General features: G+C 43.1%; 2 protein-coding genes and 1 long non-coding RNA gene across 4 annotated transcripts; all 3 read right to left on the bottom strand.

Annotated features, from left to right (window-relative positions):
- Positions 1 to 1,833: 1,833 nt before the first annotated feature.
- Positions 1,834 to 12,468, bottom strand: SLC26A2 (solute carrier family 26 member 2). 2 transcript variants are annotated; one of them, XM_030459075.1, is made up of 3 exons: positions 12,338 to 12,468; positions 6,311 to 6,964; positions 1,834 to 3,395 (listed from the first exon to the last, which is right to left on the bottom strand). In XM_030459075.1, the coding sequence occupies exons 2-3, from the start codon at positions 6,950 to 6,952 to the stop codon at positions 1,896 to 1,898; spliced, it is 2,142 nt and encodes a 713-aa protein (XP_030314935.1). In that variant the 5' UTR covers positions 6,953 to 6,964; positions 12,338 to 12,468; the 3' UTR covers positions 1,834 to 1,895. The 2 variants fall into 2 exon arrangements, with proteins under 2 accessions (XP_030314935.1, XP_030314934.1); XM_030459074.1 differs by lacking the exon at positions 12,338 to 12,468 and adding an exon at positions 11,577 to 11,719.
- Positions 12,469 to 16,140: 3,672 nt separating this feature from the next.
- Positions 16,141 to 18,486, bottom strand: LOC115599069. The gene is made up of 4 exons (XR_003988126.1): positions 18,392 to 18,486; positions 17,645 to 17,839; positions 17,461 to 17,483; positions 16,141 to 16,317 (listed from the first exon to the last, which is right to left on the bottom strand). It is a non-coding gene; the product is annotated as an uncharacterized LOC115599069 (long non-coding RNA).
- A 1,785-nt stretch (positions 18,487 to 20,271) lies between these two features.
- Positions 20,272 to 20,966, bottom strand: LOC103532967 (tripartite motif-containing protein 29). The gene has a single exon (XM_030459403.1). The coding sequence runs from the start codon at positions 20,737 to 20,739 to the stop codon at positions 20,272 to 20,274; it is 468 nt and encodes a 155-aa protein (XP_030315263.1). The 5' UTR covers positions 20,740 to 20,966.
- Between the last annotated feature and the right edge of the window lie 513 nt (positions 20,967 to 21,479).

Raw genomic sequence — 21,479 nt, forward strand, 5'->3', positions numbered from 1 at the left:
GACTACTGAAAACATTTCCAGGAGTCTTTAGTATAGCTGAGACTGGGAGTGTTAATTTCCATAATGCAGTGTTATTGTCATTACTGAATGTGCTAATGATCTCTTAATCCTGCATTTAGACTGCTCGTTGCTGATAAGTACATTTGGGAATGGAGATGAACTGATTTATACCATCTCCCAGCCTGGTCTGGGATACTGAAGGTTACACCTGGGATCAGCATCCCTGTTCTGCACAAAGGCATAAACCCAAACCCAATAATCCTGAGATTCTCTCTTCCTATGAAGTACAAATTAAGCTGTGAGCAGGGATAAGAGAGAGCTAAAAGGCAGAGGGTACAGCAGACCTCCCTTTACAAAATCCCATACATGTATCCTACCATTAATTTAAAAGAGCAGAAGGCAGAAGAGCCCTTTCTAGGACAGCAACAGGAGCATTGCATAAGTATAACTGGACATATTTAGCTGCTGAATCCACCATACAGCAGCAAAAGATATACAAATATGTAGATACACACACACACGTGTGTATACATAGATACTAAATTTCCTTATAAGACAATTTGGGGACACAATTTTCAATCAGTGGTTCCTGATTCCTAAAGTAAAAATCAGATTACTTTAAAAGGGTCTACAAACTTATTCAAGCAAAGCATGTTTCCTGCTAGTAAGCTTAAATTGTATTCATGCCTATGTTAAAAAATTATTATAGGCCTAAGAATTATTATAGGCCTAAAAAAAAGACAACAACTTCTGGACACTACCTTAAATAAGAACATTAAAAGCTGGTCTTTGGTTGGTTGATTGCTTTTGGATTTTAATATGATTTCTTGTGTTTTGTTTGAAATGGAATTTTGAAGGCCATATTGCCAGTTGTGGCTGCACAAACAGCACTGAGGCCAAACAGCCTAGCTGAACATAAATCATTTCACTATACCTTTTAGCTGTAATCTAAAATAATGGCTTGAAAAACAATTTATGGCTGTTTTATTGTGCTTTTATGTAAACAAATACCCATGAGCTACAAAAATGTGTCCTGCTAGCTGTGGAAAGTGCATTCTTCTTGGAAGTAACATTGTAATTCCTCCCTTCCTGGCACAGGTAGAAATAGATGCAAAAAAGAAAAAAAAAACCAAACAAAAACCCAACCAAAAAAACAAAAACAAAAAAACAAAAAACAAAAAACCAAAACAAAACAGAAATAATCACTGTTTTCCCCTTCCCAAATAGAATTTGGATACACAAACCTGTGCATGGTCACAAGTCAAAAAATCCTCCACCTGAGCAGCATGGAAGGAATGTGGGAGAGAAGTTGGGAGTGCAAAGAGGAAAGACTCACCCAGAACAATTTCTACTTTACCTCATTAAGACCTCATGTATATTTAGATTTTATTTACCTGCCTCAAACCTGGGGAGTTTATAAAATAAACGTAAAAGTAAAAAACGAAGCAAACAGAAGCAATGCCAGGATGAGGGACAATAAATGAGTTGCCTCTCATTATTTGGCAGGACAGGATGCCCAGACTCCTTCAAAATCCCATCCCATATGTAAAGACAGTGTTGCAATAAAGACTTGATGATCCAAACTCAAAGAAGAACTGAGACATGGAAAATTCATGAGAGAAGAGAAATGAGATGACCAACAACATACAAAAGCTTTAAGTTTCACAGGTTGGCCTTAACCAAGAACTGCCTTCATTCAGTATCACCTATTGAATCACTATTACCAACAGGCAAATTCAAAGCCTTAATCAGACTGCACTGTAACCAGTGTGTTAACAACAACCCTGCCTCTTTTAATCAGGGTGCATATATATATATATATATATATTGCACAGACATACAGACCCACAGTCATTTTTTCCCAGGCTTTGTTCCAGCTTGCTGCCTCTCCACAATTAGTTCTCAGGATTGCTGGTCTCCCTGTGCCCCTTCACACCCAAAGCGAAGTCCACGGCCTGGTGCACACTGTGGAAGAGAAGGGGGTCCTCCCCCTCTTTAAAGAATTCTCCTCGGATCAGGGAACTCCTCACAGAAGGATTGCACTGGGCAAGTAGCACCTGGATATCGATCTCCCTGTAGTCCTTGCAGACTTCCTTGAGCGTGCGTATTCCTGCTGTGTCCAGAAATTGTACTGCACAACAGTCAATCACTATTGTGTGAAACCCCAGAGGTTCAGAGGCAAAATCCATGGAGATGTCAGTCTGGTTGCCACCAGACTTTTTCTCTTTAAGCATTGTTTTTGCAGCCTTTTTCTTCACTGCCTTTACCCAGACTGGGTTTACCCCAGTTTGCTTGTAGAGGGTGGATTTAAAGCACTCCTTGTTGATGTAGTAGAGGGGTGCCTCAAAACGAAACACCACGATCCCTGGCTTGGTTTGCAAGTTCTTGTAAGCAGACAAGGATTCATAGGTCTCCGACTCTGCAACCCAGCCAAGCAGTGGTGCCTCGGGTCTCTGAGTTCGGAAAATGACGCAGAGCATAGAGAAGCAAACACCAACCAAGAGCCCAATCTCAGTGCTAATGAGTGCTGAGGCTGCCATTGTAACCAGCCAGATCACAGTGTCCACCCTGCTCAAATGCCACATTTTTGGCAGGTCCTTGAACTTCCGCAGGGCTCCTCTGAGGTTCACAATGGTTATGACAGCAAGGACACACTTCTGAAGGGAATAAAATAAAGGTGCGATCACAAGGAGGACTAAGAGGATTACCAAACTAGTCACTACGCCAGACACTTGTGTCCTACAGCCCGTAGACTCTTTGACAAGAGTCTTGGCAAGTGCTGCACTTGTTGTGAAGCAATGGAAGAAAGAGGGAATGATGTTGCAGAAGCCAATGGCATACATTTCCTGGTTGGCCTTCACGGAATAACCATGCTTCTTGGCAAACATCTCTGAGAGGGAGACAGTGATGGCAAAGCCAATAATAGCTATAGGGATAGCATCCAAAGCCACATTAGGAATCAGGTTCCAGTCTGGAGGATGAGGTGGCAGAAACCCAGTTGGGATGTGTTCAGCAATGCTCGAGCCATAAGTCTCTCTCAGCTTCCCATAGTGAGATGCCAGAGTAGCTGCCACAACCACAACTAGTTCAACTGGGATTGGAGCCTTGAGCCTGGATTTAAAATGTTCATTAAGCTCTTTGGTTGGAATAAGTACAAGAAAGCATAAGAAGCTGGTGATGAGATCACATATGTTAGTCTTGTGTATGTTTCTGAAGATATTTATCCACGTGGTGATGAGGGAGCCAATGCCACTGCTCCGTGGAATGTCAAGGCCAAGGAGATACTTGACTTGTGAGGTTAAGATGGTGAAGGAGGCACCCGTGACAAATCCACTCAGCAGTGAATCCGAGAGGTACACTGAGAGAAAGCCCACTTGAAAGAAGCCCATTGCCACCTGGAAGGAATCAACCACACACAACAGATTAGGATGCAAATCCTTCAGATATCACTGTGGGACTCTGGAGGGAGGTCAGATTAAAAAAAAAAAACACCGTGCACAGCCCTGGAGCACAAGGCATGGTCTGAGATAGAGAAAAACAGCATCCAGCTAGTCCTGGTGCACTGCACTTAAGTCAAACGCTTTTTTAACAGGGAGAAGACTTTTTAGGGGCCTTTGTACTCTTAATTGTTTGCTCCTTGGTTCAGATGTAACTTCTTTTAGTTACCCCAGAAGGCAAAAAAAGAAGAAATCCTGGGGGGAAAAGCACTTGAAGTACTGGCTGCTTCTGTCATTTCTCTCTCAAGTTCTAATTAGCTCTGTGAACACTGCATGGATTCAAAACCTTTTTGTCTGTCTGTCTTACACTGGAGCTCAGAACCTGCAATAAAAATACAGCTTATGCCCTAACTGCTGTCCTTTGTACTGCTTAGAGTTTGCTGCATCTGACTCAGAAAGTACGTGAGGCAGATTCCATAAATTTTTAAGTGCACTGTCATTCATTTTTATTAATGCTCTTTCATGGGAGTGACTTATCCAGACTTATGGATACCTGCTCCATACACATTTCTTGATACCTGGAAAAAGTTCTTTCCTCCCCACTGACCTACATGCCAAATGGAACATGGACCTTCCCACAGCAGTTTGCTAGAAACTTTTTAATTCCCTGTGCTGGCCAGCAGGGATACTTACTCTGCTATCTGAAGAACCCATAGGTAGAAAAAATCAAGTAGTGTCAATTTGAGATACACTACTAGGTAGCTAAGGCAAAATAAAGGTAGCCAGGATCACAGCTGGAAACCTCGTGAGAACAATAAAGTATTTTTGATGTGAAGGCAAATTTAGGACCTGGACTGACTAGACATTGGCTCAGAGACAAACTCTAAAAAAAGGCTCCCTCACAGCCTTGGTAATTAGGTTAATGGAAGGTTTTTCTAACTGTGAAACATTAGCAATAAGTGCCTTACCTTGTTATGCTGTAGGCAGCTGGTGTGAGCAGACTTGCATTCTGAGATTTGATTAGAAAGTTTCTGGTACAAAAAATTTCTGATTCTGGTTACAGCTTCCAATTAAAAAAAAATATTTGAGCATATGAAGACCTATTGGTTAGCAGGCAGAGAGACAGAATAAGCCTAACAGAGGTACATAAGTACCTTCATACAAAGTTAGTTGTACCTACAAAGAATTGTGAATTGTACAGTGCAATTCACAACCTTGACACTGCACTGACATTACAGTGATGAAACACAAAACCCAGGGTATCTCACAAGTCCCAGAATATATCTGACATTACTCTATACTAACTTGCAGTACAAAAAAATGTCTCCAATTGCATCTAAAACCAGTGTTTTATACTATCACTGACATATTTCCTTATTTTTTGCTTCTCTTCAGTTTGATTAGCTAACACCCTGGAGGTCACCGTTAGAACAAATCAATGTGAACTCACAGACTGAAATACTACAGCTCTGGCAGTACCACTAAAACTAAATCCATTCTGATTAATGCACAATACTATGTGGAAAAAAGAAAAAAAAGAAAAAAAAAAGAAAAAAAAGAAAAAAAAGAAAAAAAAGAAAAAGAAAAAAAAGAAAAAAAAAAGAAAAAAAAGAAAAAAAAGAAAAAAGAAAAAGAAAAAAGAAAAAAAGAAAAAGAAAAAAAGAAAAAGAAAAAAAGAAAAAAGAAAGAAGAAAAAAAGAAAAAAAGAAAAAAGAAAAAAGAAAAAAAAAGAAAAAAAGAAAAGAAAAAAAGAAAAAAGAAAAAAGAAAAAAGAAAAAAGAAAAAAAGAAAAAAAGAAAAAAAGAAAAAAGAAAAAAGAAAAAAGAAAAAAGAAAAAAGAAAAAAGAAAAAAGAAAAAAAGAAAAAAGAAAAAAGAAAAAAGAAAAAAAGAAAAAAGAAAAAAAGAAAAAAAGAAAAAAGAAAAAAAGAAAAAAGAAAAAAGAAAAAAGAAAAAAAGAAAAAAAGAAAAAGAAAAAAGAAAAAAAGAAAAAGAAAAAAAGAAAAAAGAAAAAAAGAAAAAAGAAAAAGAAAAAAGAAAAAAGAAAAAAAGAAAAAAGAAAAAAGAAAAAAGAAAAAAGAAAAAAGAAAAAAAGAAAAAAGAAAAAAAGAAAAAAGAAAAAAAGAAAAAAGAAAAAAGAAAAAAAGAAAAAAAGAAAAAAAGAAAAAAGAAAAAAGAAAAAAGAAAAAAGAAAAAGAAAGAGATATTTGCTTTAATTTCAGTATGCAGTGAATTTTAGGAAGTAGCGATGGAGTAGTAAAATACAGCTGTGTAATGTATTTTAATATGGTAATAATTACATGTTTTATTTCAAATATATTTTATCACTTCAGTAGTATCCTTTTCATACAACAGCATTGTTTGGAATTTGAATGGGCAAAGAACAAAGTTTTACAAGCACAGTGACAAATAAAAAGAAACTGGAGATACTTTTCCTGTCCAGATTATTCTTTGATAAAAGGCAGATGACTGAAGTCTGAAATTAAAAGCTGACACATCATATTTTGGTCCAATGGAAGGGAGGCCTAAGCTATAAGCTAGAAAACAACCTAACAACTTCTGGCTATAGTGAGGAAGGTGATGAGTAAATTGTTTGAGAGCAGCAAGTGGCTATGTACAGGTCCTTACAGTCCCTAAGAGAGTAGCAATTAAGCACAAAACAGAAATTTAAAAAAAAAAATTAAAATAAAATAAAAAAGGACACCGAGGAGTTTCTTGCACCACAGTAACTATAGAACTCCAGTCCTCCCAGGGTCTGCTCCTTGGGATGTAGATTGAGAAGACTGCAAGCCCAGCAGGCTATTCACACAGACAGTGCCTTAAAGAATAATTAAAACTATTTCCATGAAATACTCGTTTGCCCACCTCCTCTTACCTGATAGACTCCAGCTATGAAGGTCATGGTGGCTCCCACTCTAATTGCATAGCAGCTTTTATCACAGAGCAGCTCCGGGGATGTCTGATTCAGAGGTGAGATGGTGCTGTTCCCAGGCGCTGCTGCAGCGCTGAGGACACTGAGTGCAGCTGGCTCCAAGTCATAGCCAGCTCTCTGTATTTCACGATCCACCACCTGTCCCACCATCAGGCAAATCACACCAAAGATGCCAACTGAGATGTGGAGGGAGGTTCCAAATATGAAATAAATAATGCTAGCAAAAAAGGACGTGTAAAGGCCATAAATAGGCTCCACTCCCGCCAAGATAGAATAGGCGATTGACTGTGGGACTAGTAAGACCCCCACGATCACACCAGACATTATGTCTCCCAATAGGTACTCTCTAAGTTTGTATTTAGGAAGCCACTGCAACACAGGAAAAAACCCCAAAACATGGTCTTTAACTTTGTCTGGAGTGCAGCTGCAAGTTTTCTTTGCTTGCTTAACCACCAGAGCCTTCAAGCTGCTCTTCTTCTCTTGCGGTTCCAAGAACATTGTGTGATGGAAACTGCACTTAGCATCATCTCCTTCTGGCATTTCAGTCACTGTGTGGATGTTGTTTGATTCTGCCATTGCTGCCATCTCAAGGACTCCCTGCAAACATGAAGGACCATTTGCATTAAACTACAAATTAGTGTGCTACGTCAATACTTTTTACCAGAGGAAATACAGTATTTATGAAAAACAAGAGCTGAAAGTCTCAGTTCAGCACAGAAAAAGCAATTTTCAAGCAAAGTTGGGAAAAGCCTCCTCATTATAACCCTGTCAAACAAGGAATCACCTTCTCTAGGAGGGAAGCTGATATCTCATAGAATAAACCTGCTGCTGGCAATATTGTGAAATAGAAAAGAATGCAGAAGCATTGTCACTCCAAGAGGCTTCCTTGGTAAAATTCTGATCTGCACACTGTTCCACCATGCAAAGATGGGCACAAGATTTTCTGGAGTCCAACAGTCACATTAATTCAGCTGCCAAAAATTAACTACAATGAGTATACTTCTAGTATTGCACAACTTGGTCTATATCTCACTTAAATATTTTTTTTTAATCCAATGTTTTCACACAGTGTTACCTAAGAAGATGCAATCTTTACACAGTGGCTTTATTCAGCCAATGATACACTGAAAGGAGTGCTCTTCACTTTTCAAAGTTGGTTTTCAAATAAATTACATCTGACCAAAACAATACACACAAATGAATAGGCACAATGGAAGGCAGGTGACACACTTCTGCTAGAACATGGGCTTTAACAAAAGCTGCCTACAAACAGTGAATCAAGGTAATTATATCAATGCACATTTAATACTGGAAACACATTGCCTGAAGCACTACAGCCTGCATTTCCCTAGAGCTACAGCATGCAGGGATCTATCTAAAGTCAACACACAGAACAGATGCTGATAGATATATCTGAAGTCAACTCACAGGACAGTTGCCAATAGTTAGCCAACAGCAAATATCAGAGAAAGGGGTTTGCATTTTCTGTTCTGCTCCTGGCCAGGACTCCTAAAAGGTCTTTTCATTCACTACAGAGCCAGAAACAGTGTGTCTTCTGGTGGGTAAGCTCCTGCATCCTTCCAGATAACCAAACAGAGCTCCCTTTGCTAGCCTGACGCTGGATTGGTACTGAAAAGGAGCCGTGTTTTGAACAGACACCTCCCTGGCTCCAAAACTGATCTGCATGAAGGCATCAGCAAGGATGGGTTTTCTGGGTAAGATGGGCACTGCATGCCTTCCTGTAATCATAACACACACAACCCATGCTCTGCCACATGCTGGAGCAGAATGAAGAGCATTGGCAAGTCTCACATTCTGTGTGAGATACTTTATTGATACCTTCACCTCTCTTCCCACCCAGCAGGTTTTTCTGCCAATGTCAATGCTTTTCTCCAGCTCCTGTCCTGTTCCCTATTTCCATGCCACACACTCTATACCCAACTCACCTGAACTGCACATGGAGCTTGCAAGGGGGTCTGAGCACAGCTGGAGGAGCTGCTTAGGCAGTGTCACACCCCAAAAAATGGACAAATGAAGTTTTAACACACTGCTGGATTGGGTGAGACTTCAGTGGAAAATTCCTAAGTTTGAACACAAGTCTTGATTCTGGTATCTATGTCCTCTTTTGCTCTTGGCCTTTATAACTTGGAGAACTGAAAGTTCTAGCTCCAAGGATGAGTCCACATAGAACTTTAGTACATATACATTTTTAGGAGTAAATTTTCAAATGTATATACTTGTCTCCATATTTGCTCTTGTAATTGAGTACAATAAAAGGAAAGAAAAGAAAGCCTCAATTTTGCCTACCTGCCCTGCTTGATTTTTCCAAACTTTTATCTTACAGCCTCGGCCATACTGCATTGTATACCCACATGTCTATAACAAATGTTATCATGACGAACTTTCCTTGGCTAATGCTTCCCAGATCTTTAACTTTTATGTGTCCCTATTAAGAACTGAGTTCATTACAATGCGGAAACATGCACTGAAAGAAATAACATACTCGAGATCATGCTTGAAGAACAGAATCACAGAATGTCAGAGGTTGGAAGGGACCTCCTTAAGATCATTAAGTTCAACCCCCCTGCCAGAGCAGGACCAAAACTAGGGCAGATCACTCGGAAAAGCAACCAGACAGGTCTTGAAAGTCTCAAGAGAAGAAGACTCCACAACCTCTCTGGACAACCTATTCCAGGGCTCTGTAACCCTTACAGTAAAGAAATTCCTCCTCACTTTGATGTGAAACTTCTTGTGCTCTACCTTGAAACCACTGATCCTCGTCCTACCACAGGGAACAAATGAGAAGAAGTTGTCCCTTCCTTCTTGATGCCCAGCCCTCATATATTTATACACATTAATTAGATCCTCTCTCAATCTTCTCTTCAGACTAAAAAGCCCCAGGTCCCTCAGACTTTTCTTCATAAGGTGGATGTTCCAGTCCCTTAAGCATCCTCATAGCCCTACATTGTACTCGAAAGTAAATTCCTGTCCCTCTTGAACTGGGGAGCCCAGAACTGGATGCAATAACATCCCTACCTTCCAGATACCTAATCATACCCCCATGTACAGTATTGAAAGGTCCACTCAGGGATTATTTATAGTACTCACTCCAAAGAAGCAAATACTACACAGTGAGAATTAAGTGGATCCAGCATTCAAAACCACATATGCATAATGTGTGTAAGCACATTCTATAAGCTGTATTTGCAGTTTCAGTCCTTTTGCATTTTACAAACCAAAAAGCTTTTCACCCAAAGTTCAGCAAATCAATACTGTAAAATTTGAGGGAAAAATTCACTCCAGACTGCCTTTTATTTGCAGCAGATCACTCAAATGAGTTTGTTCTCTGACTGAGATTTTAGTGAAGACCTTACTAAAAGAAAATCCTTCTGATTCCCCTCTCCCTCGTCCAGGACTTGTAGACAGCTCACTCAGACCTGGGATTTTCCCTTAACATGCCAGAGAAGTCACACACGAAACCCAGACAGTGCACTTCAGTTCTCTGCAGTGCTGTAAAACAGCTGCACAGTACCTGGCTTCCTTCAGTCATGTCTAGACAGTAGAGAAATGTCCTAAGTAGAATTCTTTTTGGCTACTAAACTCTGAGCATATACTGGATCTTTGTGTTGACCTGCAGGACAGCTTTCTCTACGTGGCATGAAAGGGGCCTTTCATCATGCAGTAACTGCTTCTCACAGTGCTATTTCCTAGTGTCCTGACATTTCCAACACCCATTTTACCCTTTTCTGCCTGAAAGGGTTGCTCTATAATATTTTTGAAACCATTGAGCTCCAAGTTTGCCTAGTAAAATTGGATTTTGATCTTAAAAAAAAAACAAAACCCACCCTTTGGTTACACTGAGGGATATTCTGTATACTTAACTTGGGAAAGGAGCTACCTTGCTTTTTACTTTGAAAGCCTCTTAACTGTGTACAAGAATCTTGTATGCCTAGAATTCCCTTTCATCAGCTCCTTTTTTCCCTAAGATCTTCAGGGAGTGTCTGATTGTCTCAAAGATTCACTTAAGATACAAAGTAAAAGCCTATAACACAGAACTGAGGAAGCTTTTAGTATCTCTGTTACTGATTGAGAAAAGAAAAAAAATTTTAAAAATATAAGGGGAGGGACTGCATTCTTGTGAGACTTTTACAGACTATTTCTGGACCCATACAGGCCTTACTGATGCCATGACATAGCAGAGGTGAACTAGCACCTGCCTAGCATCTGACTCTGGAGAAACACTACCTGCAGCACTGGGCTTGCTGGCGTGGACTCCATTTCTCTGTTACTGATCCCAGTCACATTGGCAGTGAGAGAATAATGGATTGTGAAGCCCACTCACCTGCTGAAATAACATTAAAAATTTAAACTTGAGAATTTAAGAGTGGAAACCATTTTTTTTCTAGATTATTTTTCTAAATTTCATGTGCACGAGTCATCACCATATGCAATCAGTACTCACCCTCACGTACCCATAAGTACAGAAGTTTAATGAACTTGAATACTAATGTATAAACACATGATCTAAAGAGATATGAACAATTTTTTAAGACATATAAAGGAGAAGCAGGCAAATCAAAAAGCCCAGTTCCACAAGAACTGTTGGGTTGGGTTGGGTTACTACCTCTGGGTCCTTGGAAAAGCGTCACCTTAAGAGTACTAAATGAAAGTATGCCACAATATTTTTGTAACTAAATCTTTGTCCTCAACTCTTCTTGGACAATAGCGTTTTCCAATTAATCTCTTAACTGTTGTGGAGGAACAAGGAAATAAAACTGCTATGAGAACACTGTGATAGGCACTGGAACAGCACTGCACGTACCTTGGAAGAAACTTCAGATTTTTGACAAAAGCCTTAATGTCCTCCAACAAAACAAACTACAGGTATTTAAACAAGAGACAAAAACTGTATGAATCTGAAATCTTATTAAGAACTATAAAAAGCAATACCATACTTATCAAGTTAATCAACACATTTGGGATGAGAGCTACTTCACTGTCAGCACAATAACTAAGCAGTCATTATCTCAAGTCGGAAAACCTGTAAAGCCGGACAAGAAAACCATCCTTGCGTAAAACATTCGATCTTCTCCTCTTTCAAATGTCAGCTCTCCCGACCACCGCCTCACGCAGCCCCGGGGCCCCTTCGGGGAAGGTCCCATGGCATGTGGCAGCCACGCTCCCAGCCATCCCTTCCCAGCCGTCTCACCTCCGAGAAAGCAGCTGTAAACCGAGAGTATCGGGCACACAGATCCCTCTCGCTGATAGCCAGCTGCCGCCTCACGCAGTTTCCATCCGAACCGGGTTTGTTACCGAGTTCGCCAAGCAGTACTTCCAGCAACCCAGTCCTCCCTCAGGACCCTCCTCCCGCCCTCACCGTTAGGTTAAAACAGCGCAGCCGTGTCCGGGCGGAGCTAGCGCTGCCCCGACGGCATTTCCTCGGGTAGGGGCTGCCAGGCTGAGGGGGATGGAAGAAACCGGTCCGGATCCCCACAGAACAGCGCAAGGGGTTTGCGCTGCACAAGGAAGTGTTTTGGATTTTTGTTTTGTTTTGTTTATACTTAAAGTCTGTAAGAACATACAGCAAGAAGACACCCATGCACACCTTCTACGCTCCTGAAATTGCGGGGTTTCGAGAAGAGTTTGTGTATCGCCTCGGAAACCAACCAACATTTACGCTTCCAGGATGGTGAAAAGTGACCAAGACTTTCAACACAACGTTCGGTTTCATCCTCTCCATCTCCGCACCGCTCCATTCACACCCAGCCCTCGGGCGGGCGGGCGGGCAGCCCCCCTCCTGCCTTTCATACTTCGTTTTCCTTCCCTTTTTTCTGTGGTAACGTTGCGCGAACCGCTCCACAAGGCGGGGCAGCGAGCAGCACTCCCCCCGCGGAGCCGAACCGGGCCGGGCCACGGCAGGGCGTCCCTCCCGCCTCCCGCCCACCCCACGCCGCTCAGGCGCCGACTCACCGCGTGGCCGCCACCGGTTCCGGCGAGACGTCGTCTGGGCGGGACACACTGACCAAGCGGACCGGCCCTGCGCCTCGACCCCGCCCGCCAGGGCCCGGGAGTCGGCGGGAAGGGGAAGCGAAGGGAAAAGAAGGGAAAGGAGAGAAGGGAAGGGGAGGCAGCACCGCCCCGTTGCCGCCCGGGGAGTGCCGGGCCGGGCCGCCCCCGAGGCAGCGGTGGGGAGCCGGGGACGGCCCAGCGTGGCGGGCAGGGCCTGAACTACCGGGCCGAACGCGTCAGTTTTTACTTTCTAATTAATTCCATGTGTGTTCTGAGTCACGAGCAGCCTGAAGAAGGCTGGTGCAGGGCTAACTCGCTGCCGGTGCACCTTACCCCAGAAAAAAAGACCCCGAAAAGATGAACGAAGCTGAGGGGCTCCGGTGAAGGATCTACATCTCCGTTAGGTCACACCCAGGCTCTTAATTTGAAAGATTATGTGTTGGTAACTTGATGTAAAGGAACCTTAAACTTTTCATGGCTGTCATAGATAAGGAGACTCTTAATAACTTCTGACAGAGAAAATGGCCTCGTTATGCTTTGAGGTCCTGTATTGATAAAAAACAGTCTTTTAAAACCCCTCAAGTGGTTTTTGCTCTGATCTCCAGATCTGTTTGGGAGACGCTTCCAACTGGGAAGGACAGAGGATCTTTGACAGTGTCAGTATTGAAAAATAACCAGGTTTTTGTTCAGTACTCTGGTTTTATCTCTGGACTGGAGGTTTAAGGTCGGAGGGGCTGTACGCAACCTTGTCTGCCTTCACTTTGTCATTTGCACAGAAAAGCAGACATTCTCTGCAGCTGAGTATTGCTTAATATTTGCATTTCAGCTGTTGCCTCCAGTGGCCAAAAAGCCTATCAAGATGGTCAGAGAAAGCAAGACCACTACAAGCCTGCAGAATTCATGCTCGTGTCTCTTGGTGTTAGACAAACACTATATATATCTTGTGCAATACAGAGTATTTCCAATAGTAAACACCCACTCCACCAGGATTTAACTAGATATCATGGTAATTAGAACAGGCAAGTCACAAAAAAATAAGAATCTCCTTCCTTCTCTCCTGGCTATCCTCCATCAAAACATCAGTGGCTCTGACTTTCTAATCCTTTTAGGAACTTCCACGGGAGTTTTAATTGTGTTTGAAGTGATGGTGCTCCAAAACTACCAGAACAAATCCTTGCAAGGAGTGACATCTATGACAAAAACCATTAAGAGGACTCTTTTGTGTGGGGACTCTGCAGGAACCTAATAAGAAACCACAAAGTAGTGGTTGTTACAGCATTTTCATTGATGTTCTAGTAGCTGTGGAACAAGTGGATCATCAAGTACACCATGTCTTTGTGGAAGAAACAGGGATATAATATCTCACTGGAGCACAGATAAAGAACATGATAATAAAAAAATTCCCTTTTTTTTTCTGAATCACTATAATTAGGGTCCTTTAAAATTTATTTTTACTGTACATTGGTTTTTGAAAAAGTGAGGGTGGTGGTAGGAAACCCAATTAAATATTTAAGATAAAGAAATAATTTTATTTCTAAATGCTTTCCTCTTCTCAAACTGTATTAAGTTTTATGGTTAATGTATTTCTCTCCTAAGGGAACCTTTGGCCTTGGACAAATGTGTCTCTGGGCTCGTCACACTCCAGAACCTCCTGCTAAGGAGCAGGGAGCTGGAGCTTGCTGACACACAAAGGCAGAGATGTGAAATCTGCCCTTCCCACTTCCTCTGTCAAACTCACTGCCTCTGGTTCTCCAGATGCCCCGTTGCCTTTGTAATAGCAAATTTCCAGAGACCAGCTTCCCAGACTACAAAATCATCTTGAAAATTGATTTCTTTTGTTCTAGTGGGGACATTCTCCTGGGAAGCCTGGCACACGCCAGCCACAGAAGCTCTCCCACCTTTCCTCTTGCCTGGCAGCTCTTGGTACAGCCCTCTGCTCCCTGGTCCCCCAAGCAAAAAGCTCTAAAGTCTTACCATCCTTCTCTGCCCTATCAATAAAACTCCTGTGCACTGGCTCTCCCTGATTCTTTTCAGTCCTCTCCAGGCTACCAGCTCTGTTTTATCAGTTAGGAGATAAAGGCACCCTCTGATTTCCCATGCAGGCAGCTTTATTTGGTGAGACAGGCAAACATTAACAGTCAGGAAATAAGGACAAAACCAACATAACAATAAGGTACACTTTGCTTCTTGAACCTGAGCCTCTGGGAGTAGCAATCAGTGGCCTTAAGACAGCCTTCCTCAAGACCTCCTGCAGTTTGCAGAGTGCAAAATCAAAGTGGTACCTGTTTGGTGCCTAATCTCAAGAAGTCCTGGTGTCAAACATAAAGGTTTAGCATGTCTGACTTACTTAGAAAACCTGTCAGACTAAGTAACAAAAAGAAGTCTGTCCTAGCTTTTGAAATATTATTTATGCATTTGATTATAAATTGGAACACATACTATGATGCTTGGCAAAAGCAAAAAAAAACAGCCATAAAATCAGCTGCTTCACTTTCCTCTGCTCTAAAGGTTTCCATCAAGGAAATGCCAAGTAAAAATGAAGTAGGTGGGGGGAAGAGAACATAATAACTAATGAAAGATGCAATAAATCAGAACCCTTAGAGTAATCAAAATACTTCAGCCACAAATACATCTGTCAAAAAGAAGCTGGCTCTGCCCATATCATCAGGTCTATGTATCTCACAATTATACTGCTATCAAGAGTATTTTGTACAAATAGCTGTGCGGATTTGCTACACTCTCAGTGTATGCCATCACCTAATGTTGTCTCCTAAAGTCATAAACTAATTAGTTATTAAACTTCTCAGTGTTGTTGTGGGTTAGGCTTAGTTAAATAATCACTGGACTCCAGTGTTCTATTACATTGTTTGCATCTAAGAGAGTCTTCCACCTCTCTTTGCTTTCTCAAGGCTAAGACATGGTGTATTGCAAGAAGTCTAAAATTCAGGCAATCCTATCTTTGAACTGGATGGTGGTTTCTGAGAAGACTCTTCTCTAAACTGGTCACAAATATTTCTTGCCGAGGCTCAGACCTTCAGGGAGATGAAAGCTGGCATGGAGGAAAGATAAAGTCAGTTCCTTATGCTTCCTGGAGAAAGAAAATATCATCATGGCTTCTCTGAGACTGTCAGAAATGGTGTTTAAAAAATGAGAAGTGCTTGCAGGCAAGGGGGTAACCATATATCCAGAAACATGCTTACATATCCAGAAACTTGTAAACTTCTGCCAGGAAGTGCAGGAATTTCTCAGCACCCTGCTGAGCCCTTTCCCTCTGCTGGTGAGGGATAGAAGGGTGCTCTGTTCTCCCAGGGCAGTCTCTGGCTGAAGGCATGGGAATACCTATCTGCAACACAGGTTTCACTATGGATTTGCTAAATTTGCTCTCTCTGGTGATTTGCAGCAGTGCAGCAACTTGCTGGCTGCAGCACTGAACTGCACTGGCTGGTCATGGCTCCTTCACCTTGGGTGAGAGCAGTAACTTACTTGATGGCAGCCAGAGAGGGTGGGCAAATGAAGAGGACATTTCTCAAAAGCATGATTGAGCATTCAAAGACTTGGTAGATAGGTGGGAGCAGGAAACGACATCACCCAAAGGATAAGCTCACCTTGTTTATCCTTGTTACCCCAAGAAACAATTTTTCTTCCCCCTTTGCCCTCCACCCCTCTCCAACACCCCCAAGACCCCATCCAGATCTTCTTCAGCCCTTCAAGGGCACCCCCTTTCCCCCCCAAAAATAAAGGAACCAGTGTTTGTTTGCCCTAAGCCTGGCTCACTGAGCCCTGTGGCTTGCTGGTGTGGGCTGGGGGCCAGCAGGTTGGGACAGGTCACTCACTGAAAACTTGTTGCAGCAGAGATCTCAGGTAAAGCCATCGTGTGTGTGTAGCAGTCTTCCTGGTACACCACCACCTCATCCATCCTGCTGACACTGCAATTCCCAAGCCTAGGGCATAGACAGTCATTTCACCAACAAAAAGCATTTAGCAAGTTAACAAACTTGGATAGGAAGGACTTCACAAAGAGGAGGGTGTTTTGGCAACATGAAGTAGCATGCAAACAACTCTCTGATAAGGTGAAGTGAGTTGCACTTCTTATATATTGTTATTTATGTGGCAATGCCTTTTGCATAGTAAATCTGGATGGGAACTTTCACATGCTGAAAATGAGAAAGGGGGACACATTTTGTTAATACCCTTGTGAATAGTGCTTTGACCTGCTGGAAGCATGCTCTTGCCCTTTTATAGCACAACAGCCATCATGACAGAAAATGCCAAATATATTAAATGGTTTCCAGCCTTCTGGAAAATTACTTTGATCCCACAGGCTAGATTTTGACTTGAGGCACAGGTGCAATAGTCTGTGTTGCTGCCAGCACAGCCCCTAGGTACATGGTGTTTCAAAGTCATCCTCACAATCCAAGTTCAACTCAGATTTAAGTTGCTGAGTTAGAGAGATGAGAGTTTACAATCTAGCTGGATATTTGAGCTAGCCCTTCATGCAGCTGGGTACTTTAGGGCTCCAGAAAAATCTCTTGTGGATCTTTAACCTACTGTCAGCAGAGCTTTGCACCACTGAATTACAGCTAGCACCCAAGTGTCAATCAGGAAGTGATAATTTATAAATTAAAAGTATTACTTGCAAGAGAAGTGATGGTAAATCTGTCTAGCTATTAAGCTTGCCCATAAAAAGCAGCAAAAATTGATGGGAAATGAGCCAGCAGCTAAAGGCACTGGGACTTACATTAAGGAGTGTCACCAATATGCATCCAAAAGAGTGTTGCTGTTAACTGAACATCTCTGACAAAAATGTTTTTCTGATAATAAAAGCCAGTGGTTTTCATCAGAATGCAGCAACCATGTAGCTGCCATGGAAACTTAAACCCAAAGGAACCACTAGAATGGCAGGCAGATATTTTGCCATCCTTGCTAGTAGTGTGGACATGGTGCCCTCTGGCTCAGCTGGAACAGGGAGCAGTTTTGCAGTGTAGGGTGATGGGACAGTGGGCCACAGGCACTGGGGTTTGACCCCAGCTATCAATACCATATCTTTTCAAAGAAGAAAACAAGTGTTTTCAGGGCAAACATACCTGTCTGTGTCCAGTTTAAATTCCTACAAATAGGATTGCACAAAGGAAAAAAAAAAAAAAAAAAAAAAAAGTTAGTTTGATTTCAAGAAAGGGCAGCTGGCTAAGAAATAGGCATCTTCATGAGAAAAAACAGAATACTGCTGCTTACTTTGAAGAAGAGGAAACTATCTGGTTGCTCTCTCACCTGCCAAGACTGAAGGTGCTACACAACCTCATCTCTCCTCTGTTCCATTTCCTTCTTCACTTTGGTAATGTCTGTCAGTTGTTTTTTCTTGTTGGATTGAATGTCCCTCAGAATGATCTTCTCTTTCTGAATAATCTCCATCTTCATCTCTTTAAACAGCTTTTGCAGCTGAGAAGTCACTGTTTTAGTATTAATCTAAATGAACAGGTAAGAAAATGGTGCAGTGTTTCAGGAACTCAGTGTTTAATTAATGCTTATTAATTAGGGCTGTATCTATCCTTTGCACGGGCTTTAGAAGGAAATGGACAATAAGCATTTGCATATAATATCTGATAAAACAGAGGGTTAGGAAAAGTCATCTGATATAGTAACAATCTGACAAAATTCAGCTAGCAATGCCAAAAGTGTATCAGCACACACAAGTGAAAATCCCACTTGTAGATAAATTGTTTTTCTTTTATTTAATGGATGGCAAACTTAAAAAAATGCATGATAATATGTACAGTCTGTGGTGTGCCAGTCTGGCCACCTCATCTGTGCAATCACAATAAATGATGCAGTCCCCCAGATGGTTTCTCTTGTGGAGCTGTGCTGTGAGGCTGAGAAAACTTCTGGCAGTTTCTTACACCAGTTTTTCGACTATATCTCTTTCTATTCATCTGCTTCTAACAGCATAATTGCCATCACTTATTGCTTCAAATTTGTGGAGGACAAGTGCTCTGAATTAGTGATGAGCTGGGTACCAACCTTGAGCTGATTCTCACTTTCCTGAAGCTCTTCTAGGGCAGTAGCTAAAGCACTTTTAAGTTCATGCAGTCACCTCATGGTGTCCGAGAGCTCACCCTAGCAGAAGGAAACACAAAACTGAACTTCATGGCAGGACTTCAACTGGACCAGCAGTCTGTGGAGCTGGTGAAATGGCTCAGGTGCCTTCTACCCACTTTCACCAGAGTCCTATCATAAACTGTTCATCTGCCTCCTCACAAAAATAAGGCATCATGGAAAACTAACATGATCTTGAAATCTCTGAAGTCAATGTTTAATTTTTATATCTGTGTAGCTTTGTAGGTTAATAAACAACTTTCCCCCCGAATAAGTAAATTTTGCTTTAAATTAATAACTCTCACTTTATCATTTAAAGCTCTTCTCATGCCAGAACTTTCAGACATGCCCTATCCTTAGTTTTCACATCTAACAGCAGTTGTGGGACCTGAGGATAAGGTAATAAGCAACCATCTTTTCTAAAGATCAGCAAACCAGCAGTACTTACTCACTCAGTTGTTTATTTTAACAGCTACCACAATCACTGGTGCCATTATACTGTAGGATAACACATTTCAGAGGGGACATTAAACCTTGCTTTTTGGTGATTACAGAGTCTCTGTGCAACACATAGTTCTGGTTGCTCCTGGCTGCTTCCAGCAGTGTTTTCACACCTTAAGCAGCCATGAATGGTCAAGGCAGCCACAGCTGCCAGATTACTATTTCTTTAATAAAGATTATGCCAGAAAAGCCAGGTTTTCCATGAGATAGTTGTCACAGCTGGAAAGTTTTAATTTCTGAAAAATTAAAAGACAATCAAATTTGACCCAGGTTCGTTTCACCAACCCCCCTTTTTTTATTCCTCAAGACCTGAATTCCTTGCCTATGCTGGGGAGTTAAAAAAGAAACTAAGAAATACACAGGCGAGATCTCTGCCCACCCATGGAGATATCTCCCCAGAGACAGAGCAGTGTTGTTCCTTTACCAGCTCCAGGAATGAAGGAAATTGCTACTATCCTACACAGCCCACTTCTGTTCAGCAGCTCTGATTTTTATTTTTTTTTTAATATGTAACCTGGGGAAGAAAGTTAACTTGTGCTACACCTAACTGCAAAAGATGCTTCTTGCCATTTCCCCGAGAGGCTGTGACCTGTCCAGAGCTCCAGAGCAAGGCTGGCACCTCCAGCCCACCACGGGGTTCCTGCTTGGGCTCTAAACTGAGTCCAGAAATTTCAAATGCAAGGCAGCCAGTGCGAGCACAGCAAATGCGTTTTATCCCCCCAGTCTCCGCTGGCTCTGTAGCATTGTCAAGGACATCAGTCGGACTCAAAAGCAGGCAGGTGGATGCTCCGTGTCCCTGTGTCTGCTGGGGATGCTGGATTGGCAAAACCTGAGGCAGTGCAAGGAGGGAGCCAGGAGTGGGAAAAGCTGGTTCCCGACCCCGAGTCCAGCAGCGGTGGGGACTCTTAGGTTCTGTGGAGAAAGAGACTTGGAATATGTCTTAATCCCGGCAGGAATATGTTTTAACCCTGCCCAGAAGACACCCTGCGGGGGCAGCTCGCAGCTGCCTGGCACAAGCCGCACATGCGCTCCAGCGGCCCGGGGCAGCCGAGCCCTGCGCCGTCCTCCCGCGTCAAAACACACCGGAGGATTTACCCACCCTTGTTCCGGGAAGCCCCAAATACCTTCCTCTGCTCTTCTCCCTCTGCTTAGCATGTCCGTCTGCTCTGGCACCGCAAAGGAGGAAACGCACCAGCCCTTCCTACGGCAAACACGAAGCCCCCCCTCTGCTCTCGCGTTCCATCCCCCCGCCCAGTCCCCTCCTCCAGCTTCCCCACAGGTCAGGAGTCCAGAGGGACCATGAGTCAGGAGTCCAGAGGGGCCATGAGGATGGGAAAGCCCCTTGCCAGCTGTTTGTCATGTGCCTCCTTCATGGTGATGATGGTGTGGCACTTGTGGCAGCCCGCGATGGAGCAGAGCACGCAGACGTTCTGCTGCTCCTCGTCCTGGCAGAAGCTTTCCAGCAGCCTGCCGTGTTCCAGGCATCTCCTCTCCTCGGACATAGCTGTGCCCACCTCCACCAGGACATGGGAAGCCTTGGCGTTGTGTTTGTCCAGGTGGCTCTGGCACAAAGATGCATCACAGATTAGGCAGGTTTTCACCGCTGGCAGGGGCAAGCCGAGGCAGAAGTCACAGAGAACTGCCTCCTTCTCCTCTGCAGAGCCCTTGTCTTCTTGTTCTTCGCAAGTGTTGGCCTGAAATGCCTCCACGATGCTGCACAGACGAAAATTCTTCTGTAGCTCCAGGATGGGGCCCAGGTGGAGCTTGCACATGTCGCAGGAGTAAGGGGCTTTGGATTGCTGCTGGGCACCAAGTGCCTTCTGAAAGCACTGCTCGCACAAGTTGTGACCACAGCTCAGCGACACTGGGCTCCTGTACAGACAGAGGCAGCCGGGACAGCTGAGCCCATCCTCCAGGCTAGCACCCCCTCATGGAGACAGCCAGTGAGAAACGAAAGTGCAAGAGTTTTGTTTTCTTTGTGCCCTTGGTGGAGACACAGCCCAGAGGCTGCAACTCGTTGGTCAGCAGAGATTCGCTCCCCATCGACAGCTCCACCCCCAAAGAGCTCTTGTCAGCCACCGGAGCACCTTCTAGATACTCAGCCTCAGCCACTGCACTGTTTCAGGCTGCATCACTCTGGATGGGAGGCCCCAGCAGGCTGGTGAGAGTAAGGGTACAAGATGGACAATCCTCCTCCTACGGTACTCAGCCCTCTCGGGAAAATCCTCCATCCCACACCGTAGGCAGCCAATTAAAGAGAAACCCTGGATGAAAAGAGCACATGCCTGGAAGGGGTAACCCAGGAATTTCCTCTGCTTTGTCCCTTTCTTCTCCACAGCAGCTACAGCTACGCCTGCTAGAGGTACCACAGGGAGAACTACCCATCAGAAGTTCTCACTGGGACTTGCTGGTCTCCTACCTGGAACCAACTGACAGGGGAATGGGGGCTGGTGAAGGCTCCCAGAAAGGCACCCTAGGACAGGAATATCCCTTGGCACCCCCCTTGCTTACT

This window comes from Calypte anna, chromosome 13, assembly GCF_003957555.1.
Source record: "Calypte anna isolate BGI_N300 chromosome 13, bCalAnn1_v1.p, whole genome shotgun sequence".
In the NCBI taxonomy this organism is placed as follows: Eukaryota; Metazoa; Chordata; class Aves; order Apodiformes; family Trochilidae; genus Calypte; species Calypte anna.